The sequence below is a fragment of the Aotus nancymaae genome, unplaced genomic scaffold (genome assembly GCF_030222135.1).
Source record: "Aotus nancymaae isolate 86718 unplaced genomic scaffold, 86718_ANA_hifiasm-v0.15.2.pri h1tg000046l, whole genome shotgun sequence".
NCBI lineage: Eukaryota > Metazoa > Chordata > Mammalia > Primates > Aotidae > Aotus > Aotus nancymaae.
This window is the reverse complement of record NW_026988460.1, coordinates 19,868,377-19,886,570: the sequence shown is the minus strand read 5'-3', so window position 1 is coordinate 19,886,570 and position 18,194 is coordinate 19,868,377. Positions and strand designations below refer to the sequence as shown.

Genomic DNA, 18,194 nt, shown 5'->3' with positions numbered 1-18,194 from the left:
CTGCTTTCTAAAGGAAGCTCCCTTGATGGCCACATTTGGTATTGTGCTACCCCATCCCCTGGCTCCATGGGATTGACCCAAGGATGGCAGCTGATGCAATAGCAGTTGATGGTAGATTGGTTAGTAATCATGGCCCTTGGCAAAGCTGGACCTGCAGATGACCTTTCTTGGGAAGCTTGACCCGAAGTAACAAAATGGCAGGCCCTGTTAGCAGGAGGAGTAGAAGATGAGAGGCTACAATGACAAGGAGGTCAGAGGCAGAGAGGTGGCCCTTCTGTACCATATGGAGGCTGAATCACTAGGGACGAGACTCTGTGAGCACAATGACAAAGCCAATGGGCAAAGCCAATAGTGGGGCTCAAAGGCTTCAAGAGCAAAGCTATCCAGTCCCCAGAGGGAGCCAGAACCACCAGTTGGGCGCCTGCCCCAGTGCCTGTTCCTCACTGGGAGACCTTACATTCAACCCCTCCTTACTTGGTGTAACTTGAGTGGGATTTCTGTTTATTTTAATTAAAAGGAAAAAGAGGCTCATGCCTGTAATTCCAGCACTTTGGGAGGCTGAGGCAGGGGGATCGTTTGAGGTCAGGAGCTCGAGACCAGTCTGGTCAACATGGAGAAACCCCGTCTTTATAAAAAACAGAAAACTTAGCCAGGTGTGGTGGTGCCTGCAGTCCCAGCTACTTAGGAGGCTGAGGCAGGAGAATCACTTGAACCCAGTGGGTAGAGGTTGCAGTGAGCTGAAATTGCACCACTGTACTCCAGACTGGGTGACAGAGCAAGACTCTGTCTAAAAAAAAAAGGGGAAAAAGTGGACAGAATGATAATAGCCAATCTGTTTGAGCACTCACTGTGTTCTAAGCCCCTTCACATATAAAGGCCAACTCATTAGTCCTCTCAACCACCCTTTGAAGCAGGTATAATGTTACTCCAGCTTAACCTATGAGGAAATAGTGCAGAGGCCAAGTAACTTACCACAGGACACACCACTCAGGCATCACAGAGCTAAAGTTGAGAACTAGGCAGTGTCACTCTGTGGAGCTGGATCTTCAGTCTCTCTCTTAGGCCTGAGGATGAGGCAGCACACTGGGTGTGATCTGAAACAGAGAGCTCTGCTGAACTGGGAGTGTTTGACCCAAGATACCTCACCCAGAGGGTCCTTGTGCCCCCTTGGCATGGGGGGCGCTATGGTGGGGTGGGTGGTCACTGGCTGCTCACACAGCCCCCAGCGAAGGAGCAAGGATGGATACAAGGTGCCACCAGGCCATCCTGTCCCAGGCTGCAGCCAAGGGTCAGGCCCTGCCTCTAACACAAGTGAGCATTTTATGTTGGGAAATTCCCTAGAGAAAGAGGTGTGTAGGGGTTGGGGAAAGGCCTCCTAGGAACAACCTGCCAGACAAGTTGCCTCCACCCCTAAGCAGGGAGGTCTAGAAAGGACCCCGCTACTCCCTCAGTGTGAGCAGCAAGGCATGGTCTTGGAGTAGCCTTAAGAGGAGCTTTAGCAGTGGAGGGTTGTGGAGAAGGATGGGGGTGAGGTAGGAATAAGAGACCCCCCCAGAACCTCTAACCCCCCACACCTCTCATCCTCTTCAACGCACCTCCACTACTGCCCCTAGAAGCAGCAGACGTGGCAGTTTTCCTTTGGGCAGTGAGTGGAACTTTGTGTTTAAATAGATGCAAAGGAGAGGCAGAGAGAGGACAAGAATTTCCCAGGCCTTTTCAGCCACCCCAGAAAGCAGGTCAGCCTCACACTGGAGGCCCAGAGCCGGCTCCATACCGGACCCCAGGCTGGGATTTGTGGGTGGCTAAAAAGGCCTGGGACCTTCCTCTGACACTCAGAGAACCTGGCATCAGATCTCCCAACAACTCTTCATTGCCTCAGAGACGCCTCCCCTGACTTCCTTGCTTAGAGCAGTCACCATCAGGTTAATATGTTTTCTTCTTTTCATTGCCCTTATCATCACTGGAATTCATTTTTTCTCTTATGTGTTGTCTGTCTCCCCCAGCCCAGAATGTAAATCTGAGCTTTTGTCTATCGTGTCCATACAGTCTCCAGATGGTAGTAGGGTGTCTAGCTACTACTAGCACATAGCAGGTACTCAATAATTATTTATGGATGAAATGAGCATTCAACCACAACTGGGGGCAAATGCCATTTCTCACTGAGGTGGGCTTGGTAGCTAAACAAAGTCACATCTCAGGGGGTCATTCCCTCATTTAACAAAGTCTTGAAACCTGCTATGTGCCAAGTGTTGTTCTGGGTACTGGGGATGCAGCCATGAGCCAAGCAGACCAAGATCCCAATGGAGTTTATGGCCAAATGCTGGATACAGATGATGACAACCACAAAGTCAGAAGCGCCCAGGGTGTGGGGAGGAAGAATACTGAAATCTGCTTTAGAGTGAGAGGTTGAGAAGGCCTCTCTGAGGACGGGAGCTTAAACTGGGAAAAGTCTGAGAAGGAGCCCACCATGCCAAGGGCTGACCTGGCAGGCACATGGTGAGAAAGAGCTTGGCACAAGAGAAGAATGGAGAAGGCCACATGGCTGGAGCTGAGGGGGTGACAGGTGTGAGAACAGCTGTCTGGAAGAACACAGACAGGGCCTTTTGAACCAGGGTGACCATTTTGAAGTTATTCTAAGAACAATGAGAAGCCCTTGGAAGGTTGCAATAGGGGCATTACTTGATTCTACTTATTATTGTTAAAAAATTAATGGCTGGGTATGGTGGCTCACGCCTGTAATCTCAGCACTTTGGGAGACCAAGTCAGGAGGATCTCTTGAGGCCAGGAGTTTGAGACCAGCCTGGTCAACAGAGTGAGATCTTATCTCTACTAAAAAAATAAAAACAAAAAATTAGCTAGGTGTGGTAGGGCATGCCTGTAGTCCCAGCTACTTGGGAGGCAGAGGCAAGATGATCACTTGAGGCCAGAAATTTAAGGCTGCAGTGAGCCAGGATTGTGCCACTGCCCTCTAGCGTGGGTGACAGAGTGAGACCTTGTCTAAAAATAGTAATAATAATAATAATTCATCATCTCTGGCTCTGGACTACAGCCACTTCTTAACAATGGAAGGCTTGGGTGATAGTTGAGGATTAAAGTGCTGCATGGGGCCACCATGCTGTGTCATGAATTCCAGGTTACAGGGAACCTGCTTCTCTTTATCTGAGGGCTGATGCAGGAGGAGGAAGTATTATTATCATTATTATTATTTTTTGAGACAGAGTCTCGCTTTGTCACCCAGGCTGGAGTGCAGTGGCGCAATCCAGCACAATTCGGCTTACTGCAACCTCCACCTCCCAGGTTCAAGCAATTCTCCTGCCTCAGCCTCCCAAATAGCTGGGATTACAGGCGACCATCCCCATACCCAGCTAATTGTTTGTATTTTTAATAGAGACGAAGTTTCACCATGTTGGCCAGGCTGGTCTCGAACTCCTGACCTCAAGTGATCTGCCCACCTCGGCCTCCCAAAGTGCTGGGATTACAGGTGTGAGACACCAGGCTCAGCCAGAGGAAGTATTATTATTAGTGTTTCTGGGCCTTGAGTGTCCTTATTCAGTGTTGTTTCTGGACTTCCAGCTCTGCTTTCATTCTCCATCCAGTCATGCACACATAGTCCATCTAACCCACTGAGGGGCTGATTCAAATTCTTCCCAATATGGAGATCAGTGGCCCCTGCATGCCGTACAGTTGCAGACCTCTCTTCCCAGGCAACTCACAGAGTTCTGTCATCCTTGTTCCTTGTTCTGGAACAAGATTTTCCTTCTTCATTTGCCAGTTATTGTAACTGAACCTAGACTGGTGCTTAGAGGTCGTTAATCTTCTGATGAATAGCGTAGCTCTTTTGCTTTATACCATGATGTCAAGAAACGTATTAAGGACTTAGTTAGTTACAAGTGACAACAACCCAACTTAGCCTGGTTTGTATCACAAGGCATGCTTTTTGCCCCATCTGTAGGAAAAGTTCAGAGATAAAAATGAATTCAGGCAGGCTGGGCCCAAGTATTCCAAGGATGTCAACGGGTTTGAGTCGCTCCACTTCTCAGCTCTGCATTCCTTCACACTGCACTCTCAGGCTGACTCTTCCCAAGTGATGGCAAAGATGGCCCAAAGCAGTTCTAGGCTTGTGTCCTAGTACTTAGCTACACCAGTAGAAAAAACTTTCTCTCTTTCCCAATGAATGAGAGTCCCAGGATTGCCTCTGATTGGCCTTGCTTGAGTCACATGCTTACCATGAACCAATCACTGAAAGGAGGGTGGGTCTTACTATCATTGACCAGATCTGGTTACTTGCCCAGTCTTGAGCCAGAGTTTGGGATCAGCCCTGCCTGACCACATGATTGAGAGCAGGGTAAGGGCCGTTTCCCAAAAGGAAGAGATGAGTTCTATTATTGGAAGAATGATGCTGGGGCCAGGTGTGGCGACTCGCTCCTGTAATCCCAGCACTTTGGGAGGCCAGGGAGGGATTTGAGAACACTTGAGGGTAGGAATTTGAGAACAGTCCAGGTAATGCAGTGAGACTCTGTCACTACACACACACACACACCCACACTCAATGAGCTAGGCATGGTATCATGAGCCTGTAATTCCTGCTACTTGGGAGGCTGAGGTAGGAGGATCTCACTTGAGCCCAGGAGTTTTAGGCTGCAGTGAGCCATGATCTCACCACTGCCCTCTAATGCGAGCAACAGAGTGAGAAAGAGGAAGGAAGGAAGGAAGGGAGGAAGGGAGGGAGGGAAGGAGGGAGGGAGACAGAAAAAGAAAAGAAAGAAAGGAGAGAGGGGGGAGAGAGAGAGCGAGAAAGGAGGGAGGGAGGGAAAGAAAAAGAAAGAGAAAGAAAGGAGAGAGAGAGAAAGAGAAGGGAAGGAGGGATGGAAGAGGGAGAAAGAGAGGAAAGGAAGGAAGATGTTGAGCAGGCAAAGCCCAGTGAGCTTATCAAGAGCTCCAGTCTGCAGAGGACACTCTTGAGAAACACATTCGTAGCATGATGTTGGACATTCTCTCATCCCTTCCCCAGTACACAGGCCCCAGTTGCCTGCAGGACGACATCTCTATCTCCACGTAAATGTTTTGTCTTTCCACAGCACCGATCCCCAAAAAGGAGTACAACGACCCTGGTGGATATGAATGAGAACTCCAAAGCCAGGCTGCCTGGGTTTAAATCCCGGCTTCCTGCCTTTCCCATTGAAAGACCTCAGGAAACTTCTTCAACACTTCTGTTTTCTCATCTCTAAAGTAGGGAAAGTAACAGCCCTGCCTTGTAGGCTTGCTGTTGGGACAGCATCTGGCACAGAGAACCCTCAAGAAATGTAGCTGCTATAATTGTCATCTTGCCTTTTGGAGAGTCGTGATTCCAGTGCCCCAGTCCCAAAGCTACATTCACCATTTTCTCCATATAGATAGGTAAATATATTCATTTTGAGCACTTACTATGTGCTAGGCACTGTTCTAAGCAATTTTTATAGACGATCTTATTCTCTTGCAACAGGAAAGCTATAAGATATAAACTACTATTAGTCCTGTGAGGTTCAGAGAGGTAAAGTAACTTTCCCAAGATCACAGGGGATAAGTGGTAAACCCCAATGCACGTAACTCACACAGCGTGAGTGGCAAGCTCTCTCCATTCCCCACATTGATTTCTTTGTTTCCAACATACATGGCCAAGATCTCCACTCCCGTGATGCCAAACGTAGAGACACCTGTGTTTCTGGTAGACCCAGTGGGACAGAGGTTCCTGGTCACCACCCCTTCCTTGGCCTCCAGACACAGACGTAAATTACACATGTGGCTGCAGGAGCTTGGATTGGGTGAATTCGACATTTTGTATCCTATAGGCCCAGCATAGGGCCCTGCAGAATGCTCACTAAATGATGGGTTAGAAGAAAGGATGAGAAGTAAATTATGCATAAGTGGGGTGATCGCTCGTCTGCATTTCCCTCTCAAAGCGTGAGCCCACATTCAGCCTGATACTCTGCTGCCCTCATGTGGTCATTTGTAAGATGGCAGGGCGGGTAAGCAGCCTCTAATTTTTATTATCAAAAATTTCAAATGTACAGAATACAGAGAATAACATAGTTAACCAACCCATTATGTATATCATTTAGTTTTAAAAATTATTCACATTTTTATGAATTTGCCTTGCCTCTTTTTTGAATTTCAAAAAAATCACTAACACCATGACATTTTACCCTGAAACATATCAGCACGTCTCTAAAAATGACATTTTCCTGCATAATGAAGACAATCCCATGACCACACCGAATAAAACTAATGACAATTTCTCAATAAAATACGTTACCTAATCCACATTCCATTTTCCTTGATTTTTCCAAAAATGTCTTTTAAAGGTTGCTTTGTTCAAATCAACCTCCGGTCTAATGAGTGTCATCTTTTAATTTTTCTAGAGTATGCCCCGTCACCACTCGTTGAGCTTGTTTTCTGGTGAAATTCCACACAACCAGTGTTTGCCTGACTGCTTCCTTGAGTTGTCAGTTCACTGGTTGCTGTCCACTGCTGTATGTTTTTTATTTTAGTCTATTTATTTTTTTGAGATAGGGTGTCATTTCGTTGCCCAGGCTGGAGTGCAGTGGTGCAATCACGGCTCACTGCAGCCTTGCCTTTCTGGGCTTAGGTGATTTTACCACTTCAGCCTTCTGAGTAGCTGGGACTACAGGTGTGCACCATCATGACTGATTAACTTTTTGTATTTTTTTTGTTTTTGTAGAGACTGGGGTGAGGGACAAGTCTCATCCCAACTCTTCTGTGCCCTAGCACAGCTGTGAGTGACCTGGAAAGACACCATGAGTGTAGCAGGTATCTAGCACATGTTCCCTGGGTGAGTGACCTGGAAAGACACCAAACATATACCTGAGCCTAGTGTGTGTTACCCAGGCTGGTCTCGAACTCCTGGGATAAAATTAAGCCTCCCAAAGCGCTGGGATTATAGGCATGAGCCACCACACCTGATCCTACTCTATATGTCTTTTAAACGGCAAGTTGGATCTCAACGTTTGATTAGTTTCACCATTTTTGGAGAGTACGCTTTCTAGGTACTTCATGTTGCATCACTTCGGGAGGCGCCCACTGCTTGGTGCCCACTTTTAGGTATAAAAAACTTGATGAAGGAGTTCAAGTGGGTTCATCCTCATCTTTCTCTGTGAGCCACAAGTGAACTTGTTGGCCTGATAATTTTGGGACCTGATACATATCCAGTTCCCCAAGAACCACTCTCACAATTGTTTGATCACCCATTGGTGATCATCGCCTGAAACAATATCATTAGAATCTGCAAAATGGTAAGTTTCTAATTTTATCATTCCTTCTATATGTTTTAGCTATTAATGGAATACTTATTCACAAGAGCTAGTATTTCTCTAAACATGACAGTAAATGAAGGCTTTCGTTTGTTTTACTGAGATTAATTGTAAGTTTCTGGATGTAACTTACATCCAGTGCCTTTCAATCTGTTGCAATCAATGTACTTTTTATTGCTTAAGTACGTAGGAGCAAGTTCAAGCTGTCTCTTACATCTACTAGTTTTCTTTAGGGGCACAATAAGATGTTCTAGGCTCATCTTGTACCTGCCCTGCCAGACCTAAAACCAAACATTTCTCTAAGAAGCCCTGATACCTTTTAGTGGGGATGGTATTTAGAGACCACACTTCACATACGGTAAGTGGAACAGCTGAGATTTGGACCCAGGCAGTCTGACTGCAGAGTTGGCGCTCTTAACCTCTGTACCTTCTGGTCAACATATTTATTAGTGATGAGAATAATAATAACTATAACTCCCACTGCCATACACAGCCATTTACCATGTGACAGGCACTCTGCTAGGTGCTTTCTAGCCTTTGATAAAAGACCTGAACCTTATAAGAGCCCTCTAAGTTAGGCATTATTATTTTAATCTTACCAAACAGGAAAAACAAGGCTCAGAGAAATGAGTGTCTTAGCTGAGATCAGATGGTAAGTGACAGAGCATGGATTCAGATTTCTGTCTGTGACTCTAAATCATGTTCCCTTAGTTGCTGTGAAGTATATTGATTGGTGACAATTGTGTCTCCTTTCAATGGTTCCTTGCTTGGCTCCCTGAGCCCTGGCACTCCTATGCCCCAGGGCCCCAGGCCCCAGGCCCCAGGCCCCAGGTATGTGTTTGGTGTCCGGGTGACTTACTCAGAGAACATGTGTTGGGTCCCTGCCTCATTTGTGGTGTCTTCCAGGTCACTCATGGCTGTTCTAGGGCACAGAGGAGTTGGGATGAGGAAGGCTGGTTCTGTCTCCTGGTTCATGGTTTAGTGAGGGGAGACTAAACAGTTACAGTTACCATTAGTGTGTTTGTGCTGTAACATAAGAGGTGTAACCTGCTTTCACTCCCCCAGAGGAGCAGTCATCTCTCCTATGGGGCTCTGGGAATCCAACTAACCTTTAACAACCAAAAAACTGGGGCTGTCCAGAGAGCCATGAGAGAGGGTGGGAGAGATTTTTCTGGCACGGAACTCAGCTACACACCCTTCAAATTGTTGCAGGTTGGTGGCTGCTTCTTAGCAAGGAGGAATGGCTAGGAGCCTATGGAGGCAGGAGGAGTTGCACGGGCTTGCCCCTGGCACCTGTAATCGGAATTATGCACCAGAACGGAAGCAGAGCAGAGTCAGGCACGGGGGTCTAACAGAGCAGGAGAGGATGCTGGGAGTTGGTTCTGGGAAAGATGAAGGAGTGGGGCTCCAGCCACTCTGTATCTGGGGGCTCCCGAGCCAGGCTCCAAGCAAGTGGAAGACTCCTGCACAGGGTCACTGTGGTTTTTAATCACTGCATGAGTAAGCCACTGCTGTGGAACAACCCATGTCCAGACTTAGTGGCTTAAGAGAATAAACACTTATTATTTGCCGTGATCGATCCCATGGGTATGTTGAGTAGTTTTCTGGCCAGGGCTGGCTGAGCTGATCTCTGCAGTAAGCAGGTGCTTTGGCTGGGGCTGGATAGTCTAGGATGACCTCACTCATGTATTGTAGGTGGCTTGATGTTGGCTGGGGTGACAAGGATGACTTGGCCCCCTGTCTCTCATCACACAGGAAGATCACAAGCTGGGGCTTATTCACATGGTGGCTATTTGTGCACAAGCCTCTGCTTGGGTCACCTTTGTTAATGTCCTGTTGGCCGAAGCAAGTCACAAGATCAACCCCAGATTCAAGGAGTGGAGCCACGGACCTACCTGTTGCTGGAAGGAGTCTCGTGGAAACGAGGTGTGGATAGGCAGGGGAAGAATTTATAAGCATTTTTGCAACCTGCTTACCCTCTTTTTCTGTATGTGACACCCTGTTGTTCACTTGGGGAATCACTCCCATTCCCAAACTCATACTTAGATAATCTGAGGCACAGTGATTGGTTCAAGGATGTGCATGTGACCCAATTCTGGCCAATGAGAGTTGGTCCTGGAACGTCTGCTGGGAACTGTTGGGAATGAGGTCCCTCATTTCTGCCGTGGCAGCCGTCCTAACATAATACAGGCCTGGAGCTTCTGGAGCCTTGTTTGCCTCTCATGGGGGGAGTCTGCATGAGCATTGAGCCCACAGTGAGGGAAGAAGATACAAGACATTAAGAAAGAGTGATTGTGGCCGGGTGTGGTGGCTCACGCCTGTAATCCCAGCACTTTGGAAGGCCCAGGCAGGCAGATCACGAAGTCAGGACTTCAAGACCAACCCGACCAATATGGTGAAATGCCGTCTCTACTAAAAATACAAAAATTAGCTGGGCGTGGTGGTACGTGCCTGTAGTCCCAGCTACTCAGGTGGTTGAGGCGGGAGAATCCCTTGAATCTGGGAGGTGAAGGTTCTAGTGTTCTGAGATCACACCACTGCACTCCAGCATGGGAGACAGAGTGAGACGCCACCTAAAAAAAAAAAAAAAGAGTGATTGAGAGGGAAGAAGAGAGACCACCTGGATCAGGCCACACCTGAATACCTACCTCAGGACTTTTCAGTTACATGAGCTAACATACTGCCTTTCTTGCTTAGGCCATTTTGAGTTGCCTTTCTAATTCAGCACTTTGAACCAAAAAGTCCTAATACAGTTCACTTCCTTAAAGTTCTTCCTCTCTGATCTCAAAGCTCTTCCTATCTGCAGACCTTGACTTGGACCGGACATTCCTCTGTCTCTAGTGTACTTGTCACTTCTGACTGGGCGTATAGTAGGTGCTCAGTGAACACTTGTTGAAGGAAACAATAGGAGGGGTTGGGACTCCTCCTAAGAAGAGGCTTTGGTGATAGACAGGTAGCTGGCCTCAGGGAGAAGCTCCCAGAGATGATGGTGGTCTAACAGGCAGGTGGAGGGGGTGATGGGCACAGTCAGTCAGTGTAAATAAGACCCAGCTGGCCCACGGCTGGGAGGGAGAGAATAAGGCAGGGTCCGTGTCTGGGAGGAATCAAGATAGGGGCCTGGTCACAGGGTCAAAGCAGGGCCTGCTTCCTGCAACTGGAGTCCACAGCACTTTCACCTCCTCTGGACTGCCCCGCTCACGTTCAGTCCCTGTCACCTTCTACTGTACGATCCTTTCTTCACCCAGCATTTACCTTTGGAAAATGTAAATCACACCCTTGCTGAAAGCCTCTAAGGGCTTCCCCATGTGCTTATAGCAACATAATACTAATGACAGCTGATACTCACACAGGGCTTAAGTAGTTTCCAGGCACCCTTCGGGGCATTCTACTTACAATAACTCCCTTAACTTTCCCAACATCCCTATAAGGCAAATACTAATATTATCTCCATTTTACGGATGAGAAAATTGAAGCACAGAGAGGTGAATAACTTGCCCAAGTTAACATGGATTAAAATCTCAACTTTTTACTAAGGCATGGAAATCTCCACTTCTGGGGTCTTTGGGTCTTTGCACAGCTGCTTCTCTCTTATCAGCTGGGTCTCTGCACATATGTCACTTCCTCAGAAGGAGCCTCCAGGGTCATCCAACTTACAGTGTCCCCTCTTCTGTCTATTTCATCACCCTCTTTTATTGTTTTTTTTAAATCAATTACTCTTTTATGCAATTATCTTACTCATTTTCTTACATAATCTCTTTTTTTGGTCCTGGTTCCATGCTCACCCCCAGGGTGCCAGCTCCTGGAGAGCAGAGACCACATCTATCTTGTTCACTTCTGTAGTCTAGCACCTGGCACAAGTGGGGAGGAGCTTAATAAACATTTTTTTAAATGAATGGAGGAAGGGAGAGATGGAGGCAGGGAGGAAGGAAGAAAGAAAAGAAGGAAGGGAGGAAGGAGGGAAGAAGGGAAAGAAGGAAGGAAGGGAGGGAGGTCCTTTAATATCCCCTTTCCCATAACTAGAATGAGGAAGATGGGGCCTAAGGAAGAGAGAGTGCTGGACAGAGAGGAAAAGGATGAAGAGAACGTGGAAAGGAGCTCAGGGGCCACAGAACATCCCCAGCTTAATCCAGAGCAGGCCCCACACTCAGTTGGGAGAATGTTTCCCTAATTAGGGTTGTCAGATTTGGCAAATAAAAATACAGGACACCCAGTTAAATATTAGAATTTCAAGTAAACAACCAATAATTGGTTAATATAAGTATGTTGTATGCAATTTTTGGGACAGATTTACACTAAATGTTGTTTGCTGTTCCTCTGAAATTCAAATTTACTGAGCAACTTGTGTTTTATCTGGCCACCCTATTCTGGATCCTTACTGTGTGCTGTGTGCCACAGAAGGTTCCACTGAACACTAGCCTGCTTTTATTTTACACGGAACATTTTGTTTTTAGTCCTGAATAAGGAATATCTTTATTGATAGAACAGAAGGAGAAAGTCCATACAAACAGCAGCTTGTTAAGAGAAGAATGGCTCCCAGGGTTGGATAAACACCCAAGACAAATGCCTTTTCCTGAGCTCAATGTGAGCTTGTGTTCTTGAAGTTTCCTTCCTGGACCCAGAGGTGGGCTTGATGGGATCTATCTCCCTGGGTGCTGCTGAAGATGGCAGGAAGATAAATGTTTAGCCTGGGAGGAAAAGATTTATGGGAATGTGGGCTGAGTCACTGATTCATCCATTCATTCAGCCTCACCCAGCAGCTATTGGCAGACACTCAGAGATGAATGGCACCGGGTCCTGTCCTGGAGGCTCTCCATAGATAGGGAGATAAATTTTGGCCCCAGGACCAAGGCAAGTACTGCCTCCTTCCAAATCTGTCTCCATGGTTGAATGCAAAGAGTACATTTCTGTCCCTGTCTTTTCTCTCTCCCTTTCTCCTTCCCCATTCTTTCTTTTTTCTCATCTCCTCTCTCTTCCTCTCTCAACTTTCCAGCCATTTGTCACCTTAAACCTAATTATTGGGCTAGGCGCGGTGACTCACACCTGTAATCCCAGCACTTTGGGAGGCCATGGTGGGCGGATCATGAGGTCAGGAGATCGAGACTATCCTGGCCAACATGGTGAAACCCCGTCTCTACTAAAAATGCAAAAAAATTAGCTGGGTATGGTGGCGCACGCCTGTAGTCCCAGCTACTCGGTAGGCTGAGGCAGGAGAATTGCTTGAACCTAGGAGGTGGAGATTGCAGTGAGCCGAGATTGCGCCACTGCACTACAGCCTGGGCAACAGTGTGAGATTCCGTCTCAAAAAAAAAAAAAAAAGAAAAGAAAAGAAAAGAAAAAAGAAAAAGAAAGGAAAAGAAAAACCTAATTACCTTGTCCAACTAGTATTGTGAAAAAATAATCACGGGTTCACTCAAGCCACGGACCTGGTCTTAGATGCTTTTCCCTTATCTCTCCAAGACCCTACTCCCCCTGCATCCAGAACTATCCAACTCCTTCCAGCTCAGCTTAGCCTGGCATGCATTTGAATGCCGTTCTATGATTGGCTGATACAAAGCGTGGGGGCGGGGGTTGGCACCGTAAACCTCCATTCCTCATCTTCCTTTTGGGAGTTCCACTAGGTCCAACAACCTGAGATTCTCAGACCTGGCTCTGCTCCTTGACTTGGTTTGCTTAACTGTTTCTCAAAAAAGTATCAGTGGGTGATTTCTTCTGGTTTGAGGTTAAAAGACCTAGGTTCCATCCTGGATAATGCCACTGACAAACTGTGGTTTATATGAGTTCCTTTACCTAAGACTCAGTTCTCATGATGAAGGTCTTATGAGAATATTCTGTAGTAGTTAATATGGACTCTTGAGCCAGACTGTCTGAGTTCAAATCTTTCATCTTCCACTACCAGCAGGGTGCCCTGTGAATAAGTCAAATAAGTGCATATGTGTAAAAAACTTAGAATGATGCTTTGCATACATATGCCTAATAAATGCCAGCTATTACTGTAATGGATACTAAAGTCCTTTCTCTAAATGCTATTAGTATTAATATTATTGCCCAATAAGTATTTGGGTGCAAGCTGGGAAAAATCATTTGAATACAGCTTTGGCTAAGAGGCTAGAGGGTTCTTATGAAGAGAACTCAGAGAAGTGAAGTCTTAAGCTCTCTGAGCCTCAGTGTCCTCATCTGTAAGATGGCCATAACAGTCTAATCTCTGCCTGCTTCCCAAGAAAGCTCAAGTGCCTGGCCCGTTGTAAGCATTCAGAAAATATTTGTGAAATGAATCAGTGCATGGACCACGTGGGGCGTGTTTTTCATCTTAAGCCTCAATGGGCTCCAAAATGTCCCTTCCTAGATCCTACAAAAAGAGTGTTTCCAACCTGCTGAATCAAAACAAAGGTTTCAACTGTGAGATGAATCCACACATCGCAAAGCATTTTCACAGATAGCTTGTTTCTAGTTTTTATTGTGGGATATTCGGATTTTGCCATGAGCCTATATGGATTCAGAAATGTCCCTTCCTAGATTCTTGCTAACTTGGTGGGAATATCAAGGGTAAGGATTCAAGGGTGGGGATATTGCTAACTTGATTTAGCAGAGTTCTTTGCTGAAACTGGATTTTATCAGGAAGTACACAGATTGGCCTAGGAGAAGGTTCAGGAGCCTGACTAAAGTTTAGTCAATCCAAGAATCTTTGCCAATTTGCATAGGAAATATTTGGAAGGCTATATGCCAAGTTAATGGTGCTTCTCTCTTAAGAAAAATAAAAACTGTACATTAAAATTTTAATATGAATAAAAGCAAGAGCTCCTATTTAAAGCCCAGAGGTCCTGTTTCGAATCTGACTCGAAACTCTATCCACTTTTTCGGAAGTAGTTTCCTCTCGTGTAAATTGACAATGATAACACCTACCACCCAGTGTTGTAAAATGTGAGAGATAAAGTAGCGGATATAGCCTAGCGCAGGCGCAGTACAAGCACGGTCAGCGGCGCCCCGCCCACATCCTACTACAACTTCCGCGCCCGCCTCAGGCGCGTCGCGGGTTGTGACGTAATGCGATAGCGCGGGGAATTTCGAGTGGTATTGGAGCGCCGGAGGCTAGTTGGGTGGAAGACCCCAGCATCTTCAGGAGCGACCATGGACTCCCTAACTGAGCCTCGGTGGCCTCCGGGCCTGGCAGTTATGAAGGTGAGTGCTTCGGGGAGGTTGGGGGCTCCCGGATGCCTGCGGGGGGCGGTCCCTCCCTTTGAGGAGGATGTCCTCGCCTTGAGGAGAAAGGATGAGGCGCGAGCGTCGCACTGGGCCATAGTACCCGGCTCTGCTCTGTCACTGGCCGACCGCGTGGCTCTGGGTCTCAGTTTACTCCTTTGATAAGTGAGAAGGACAAGCCTGGTGAGCTGAGGTTGACAGTCTTATGGAACCAGATATTCTGCGATCCAATCCGGACAATAACGTGGAGAAAAACAGCTGTTCTAAACAATGACATCGTCAGCTAACCTTTACTGAAAGCTTACTTGTGTCAAGCATTAAACAGTGACACCGGACATGATTTTGGGTGGACACTTTATCAAATAACGTGTAATCACGTAGCCAAGCAGGTAGTCTCCTTTACAGGCTCTTCTTCTGATTATTCTCAGTAAACCTAGTGCTGGTTTGTACTGACATACTGCCCTAGCTCCCCCCTCACACGTCCTGACTCTTCTCTAACAACTGCTCATCCCTCTGTCTTTTAAACAGAGATCAAGCTCAGCAGTAATCTTTCATTGCATCGAATTATTTCAGTTAAATAACACTTGTTTTTGTCGCCACTTTCTGTTTTGGCAAGGCAAACCAGTTTCCATTTACAGTAGTGGTGGGCCCTGGATTTGCTCATGAGCAGATGCACTTTGCCGTGCTGGCTAAAAGTCAGTTGCTTGGTGTTTCTTTTTGCTCTGTGATTATTTTCGTTTCTGACAGTGGCTAAGATAGACTTTTTCTCTTTCTCAGTTTTGTAGTCTTGGGGATTATAGTATCTGTCCCACTGGCTCATAAAGTTGACTTTAGAATTAAGTGAAGGCTAAAATAAGTATAAGGCCTTGTTCTTCCTGCTGTCATCCGTGATATCTAGAGGTCTTGGGGACTTGAGATATCTGCATGATGAGAAGCTGATATTGTGAAAGGATCCAGGAAAGCGGTAGTTTCGAAGTTGTGATGGGCTTGGCACAAAGATGCCGTGGAAAAGAGCACAGATTTGAATTCTAATAGTCCTGGGTGAAATCTCGTCTCTGCCTCTTAGCTGTGTGACCTTCAGTTAGTAACTTAACCTCTCTGAGCCTGAATTTCTTCAACTATAAATTAGAGACAAAAATAAACAGTTCATAGGGTTGATTAAATAAATGAGTTCATGTATGTGGGTGCAGATTCTGCAGGCTTATTCTTCATGCTTAATGCAGTACCTGACAGAAAGTGGGTGCTCAAGTATTATTTGCTGCTTGATTGAAAGTATCTGGAATGTAGTAAGCATTCAATGAATATATTTTATTATTATTATTAGCACTGTGCTAAGTGCTTCTCTCCCCTTTTAATTTGTTGTCATGAAGCTTGACTTGGATAAGGAAAGCGAAAGAACTCTGTAACTTGTAAAGCTCCTGCTTTGTAGATTTAAGCATATTTTACATATTCCCACAATTTCAGTGTTCTTTAGAGGCAGGTTCCATGTCTTCTCTGACTTTGGTATCTCACCACAGCACTGAATATAGAGTTTGGTACCACAGAGTGTTCAGTGATTGTTCAACCAGAGAGTTGATTGAGCCCATATTTTTTGCTCACATTAGAATCATAGAATCTTAAGGTTTGAAAACCAGCCTCCTTCAGTATTTTAAACTCTTTTTTAAAATATCTGCCAATTTCTCACCTAATTTTTGCTTGAACTCTTCCAGGGACAAAGAACTATCAGATCCCAGAAGTGGATCTGACTAAAGTTACTTCTAATAGAAGTCTGACTCAGAATGCATGGTTCCTAACTTAGGATCCATAGAAAGACTTTGGAGTCTCAAGTTATTTGTAAAATTTTCGTATATATGTTATTCTGAGAATAGAGTCCATAGTTTTCATCTAATTTTCAAAGGGATCTGTAACCCCAAAAACTTAAGTATTTTTGTAATTACTATGTTTTTCCACCCATTTTCTACTTCTCCCTTTCACTTTCTCTCTCTCTAAACTAAAGACATTTTGGGGTGTCTGCTGACCACTCTCTATTCAGGCATCGTTTTTTGTGTGGTTGGTTGAGGCACATGTGATATGCATGTTACTGTCTTGGAGAGACATGACCAGAAATTTGAACCAGAAATAACTCATCTTATGTAGTGTCAACTTCCACAAATCATGCTCTGCAGATCTTTCAGAATCATTACTCCTCCGAAGAGGATGGCATATATAAGAAAGAGTGATATGATAGACCATTTCCGGCTTCTGGGCCTGCCTCTGCTCTTAATTGATCTTGAACATTAACCCTCTAGATTTTTGTGTCTGACAGCTTACCATCCGCAATGATGGAATATTTTTGCATTTTATTATTTTCCTGGTTTTACTTTAGCAAAAATTTACTGTTTTTGGCATATTGTAAATGTAACAGTTGTACGCAGTAGAAAAAAATTAAAATTCAGAGTAACATAAAGGCGAAAAAGAAAATCATCCGTAATCCTACCACCCAGAAAACTAGTGTTTAACATTTTACCTTATTTTCCTTCGGTTTTTATGCATTTAAAATTTGGGATCATTGTGGAGTCAACTTCTTGGGTTTGATCCAGCCAACTTAGGAACTCTGTAGGCTTTGTTTTTAAAATTGGGGTACTGATGCTGTGGACTTCATAAGATTGCCATGAAGATTAAACTACAGAGTTGCCATTATTATGTATTATTGGCATAGATTTATTTTCTGATTTTTATTTTCCTGTGGCATTAATTATTCTTTGAAAGCATGTTTTTTAATGGTTGCATAATATTTCATCATATGGACTGTTGGCAACATTAGTCTTTTTTTTGTTTAAATTTTTAAAATTCAGGTAATAGGTTCACTTGGTTCAGGATACACATAAAGTGAAAAGTAAAAGTCTCCTTCTTACCGTGTTCCTGGCCCTGATCATTATTTATTATTATCTTCTCATAATTTCTTTATATTTCTGATGAAAATAGATACTTTTTTTTTTTTTTTGAGATAGGGTCTCACCGTCACCCAGGCTGCTTGCTGCCTTGAACTCCTGGACTAAAGTGTTCCTTCTGCCTTAGCCTCCTGAGTAGCTGGGACTACAGGCATGCGCCATCATATCCAACTAATTTTTACATTTTTTTATAGACACGGATTTTTGCTATTTTGCTCAGGCTGGTCTCGAATTCCTGGATTCAAGCAATTCTCCTGCCGTGGCCTCCCAAAGTGCTCGGATTACAGGCAAGAGCCACCATGCTAGGCTTATTAGAATACATTCTTATTCACCCTTCCCTTTTAAACAAACAGTAGCATAGCATATGTGCTGTCAGTACCTTATTTCCTTTTTTCACTTATCTTGGCAATCTTTTCATACCATTGCAAAGGAGAACTTCCTCCTTTTTTTTTTTTTATTGAGACAGCCTTTCGATCTGTTGGGAATACAGTGTTGCGATGTGGACTCACTGTAACCTCCGCCTCCCGGACTCAAGTGATCCTCCCGCTGAGAGCTTCCTCCTTTTAAAAAATATTTATATTGAATGGAATAATATTTTATTTTAACCAAGTTGAAGATTTTGGTTTGCAAGAATAGTTCCTTTCCTGTTTGGATTGCATTTCAGGTTGGCACACATCTATCTTTCCAAGTTGTCTGCTTCCCCTTCCTCTGCTTTCACTGGGTCCACCTCTTTTCATTTGGCTCCATGAAGAAAGCACTG

The 18,194-nt window shown here is 45.1% G+C and overlaps 1 protein-coding gene across 1 annotated transcript in view; it reads left to right on the top strand.

Moving 5' to 3' along the window:
* Positions 1-14,345: 14,345 nt before the first annotated feature.
* Positions 14,346-18,194, top strand: part of RAD18 (RAD18 E3 ubiquitin protein ligase) — a 103,878-nt gene continuing 100,029 nt past the window's right edge. Inside the window, exon 1 of the mRNA XM_012471044.2 lies at positions 14,346-14,483. Coding sequence (XP_012326467.2) covers positions 14,433-14,483 — 51 coding nt within the window. The 5' untranslated portion in view covers positions 14,346-14,432. The remainder of the gene's footprint in view (positions 14,484-18,194) is intronic.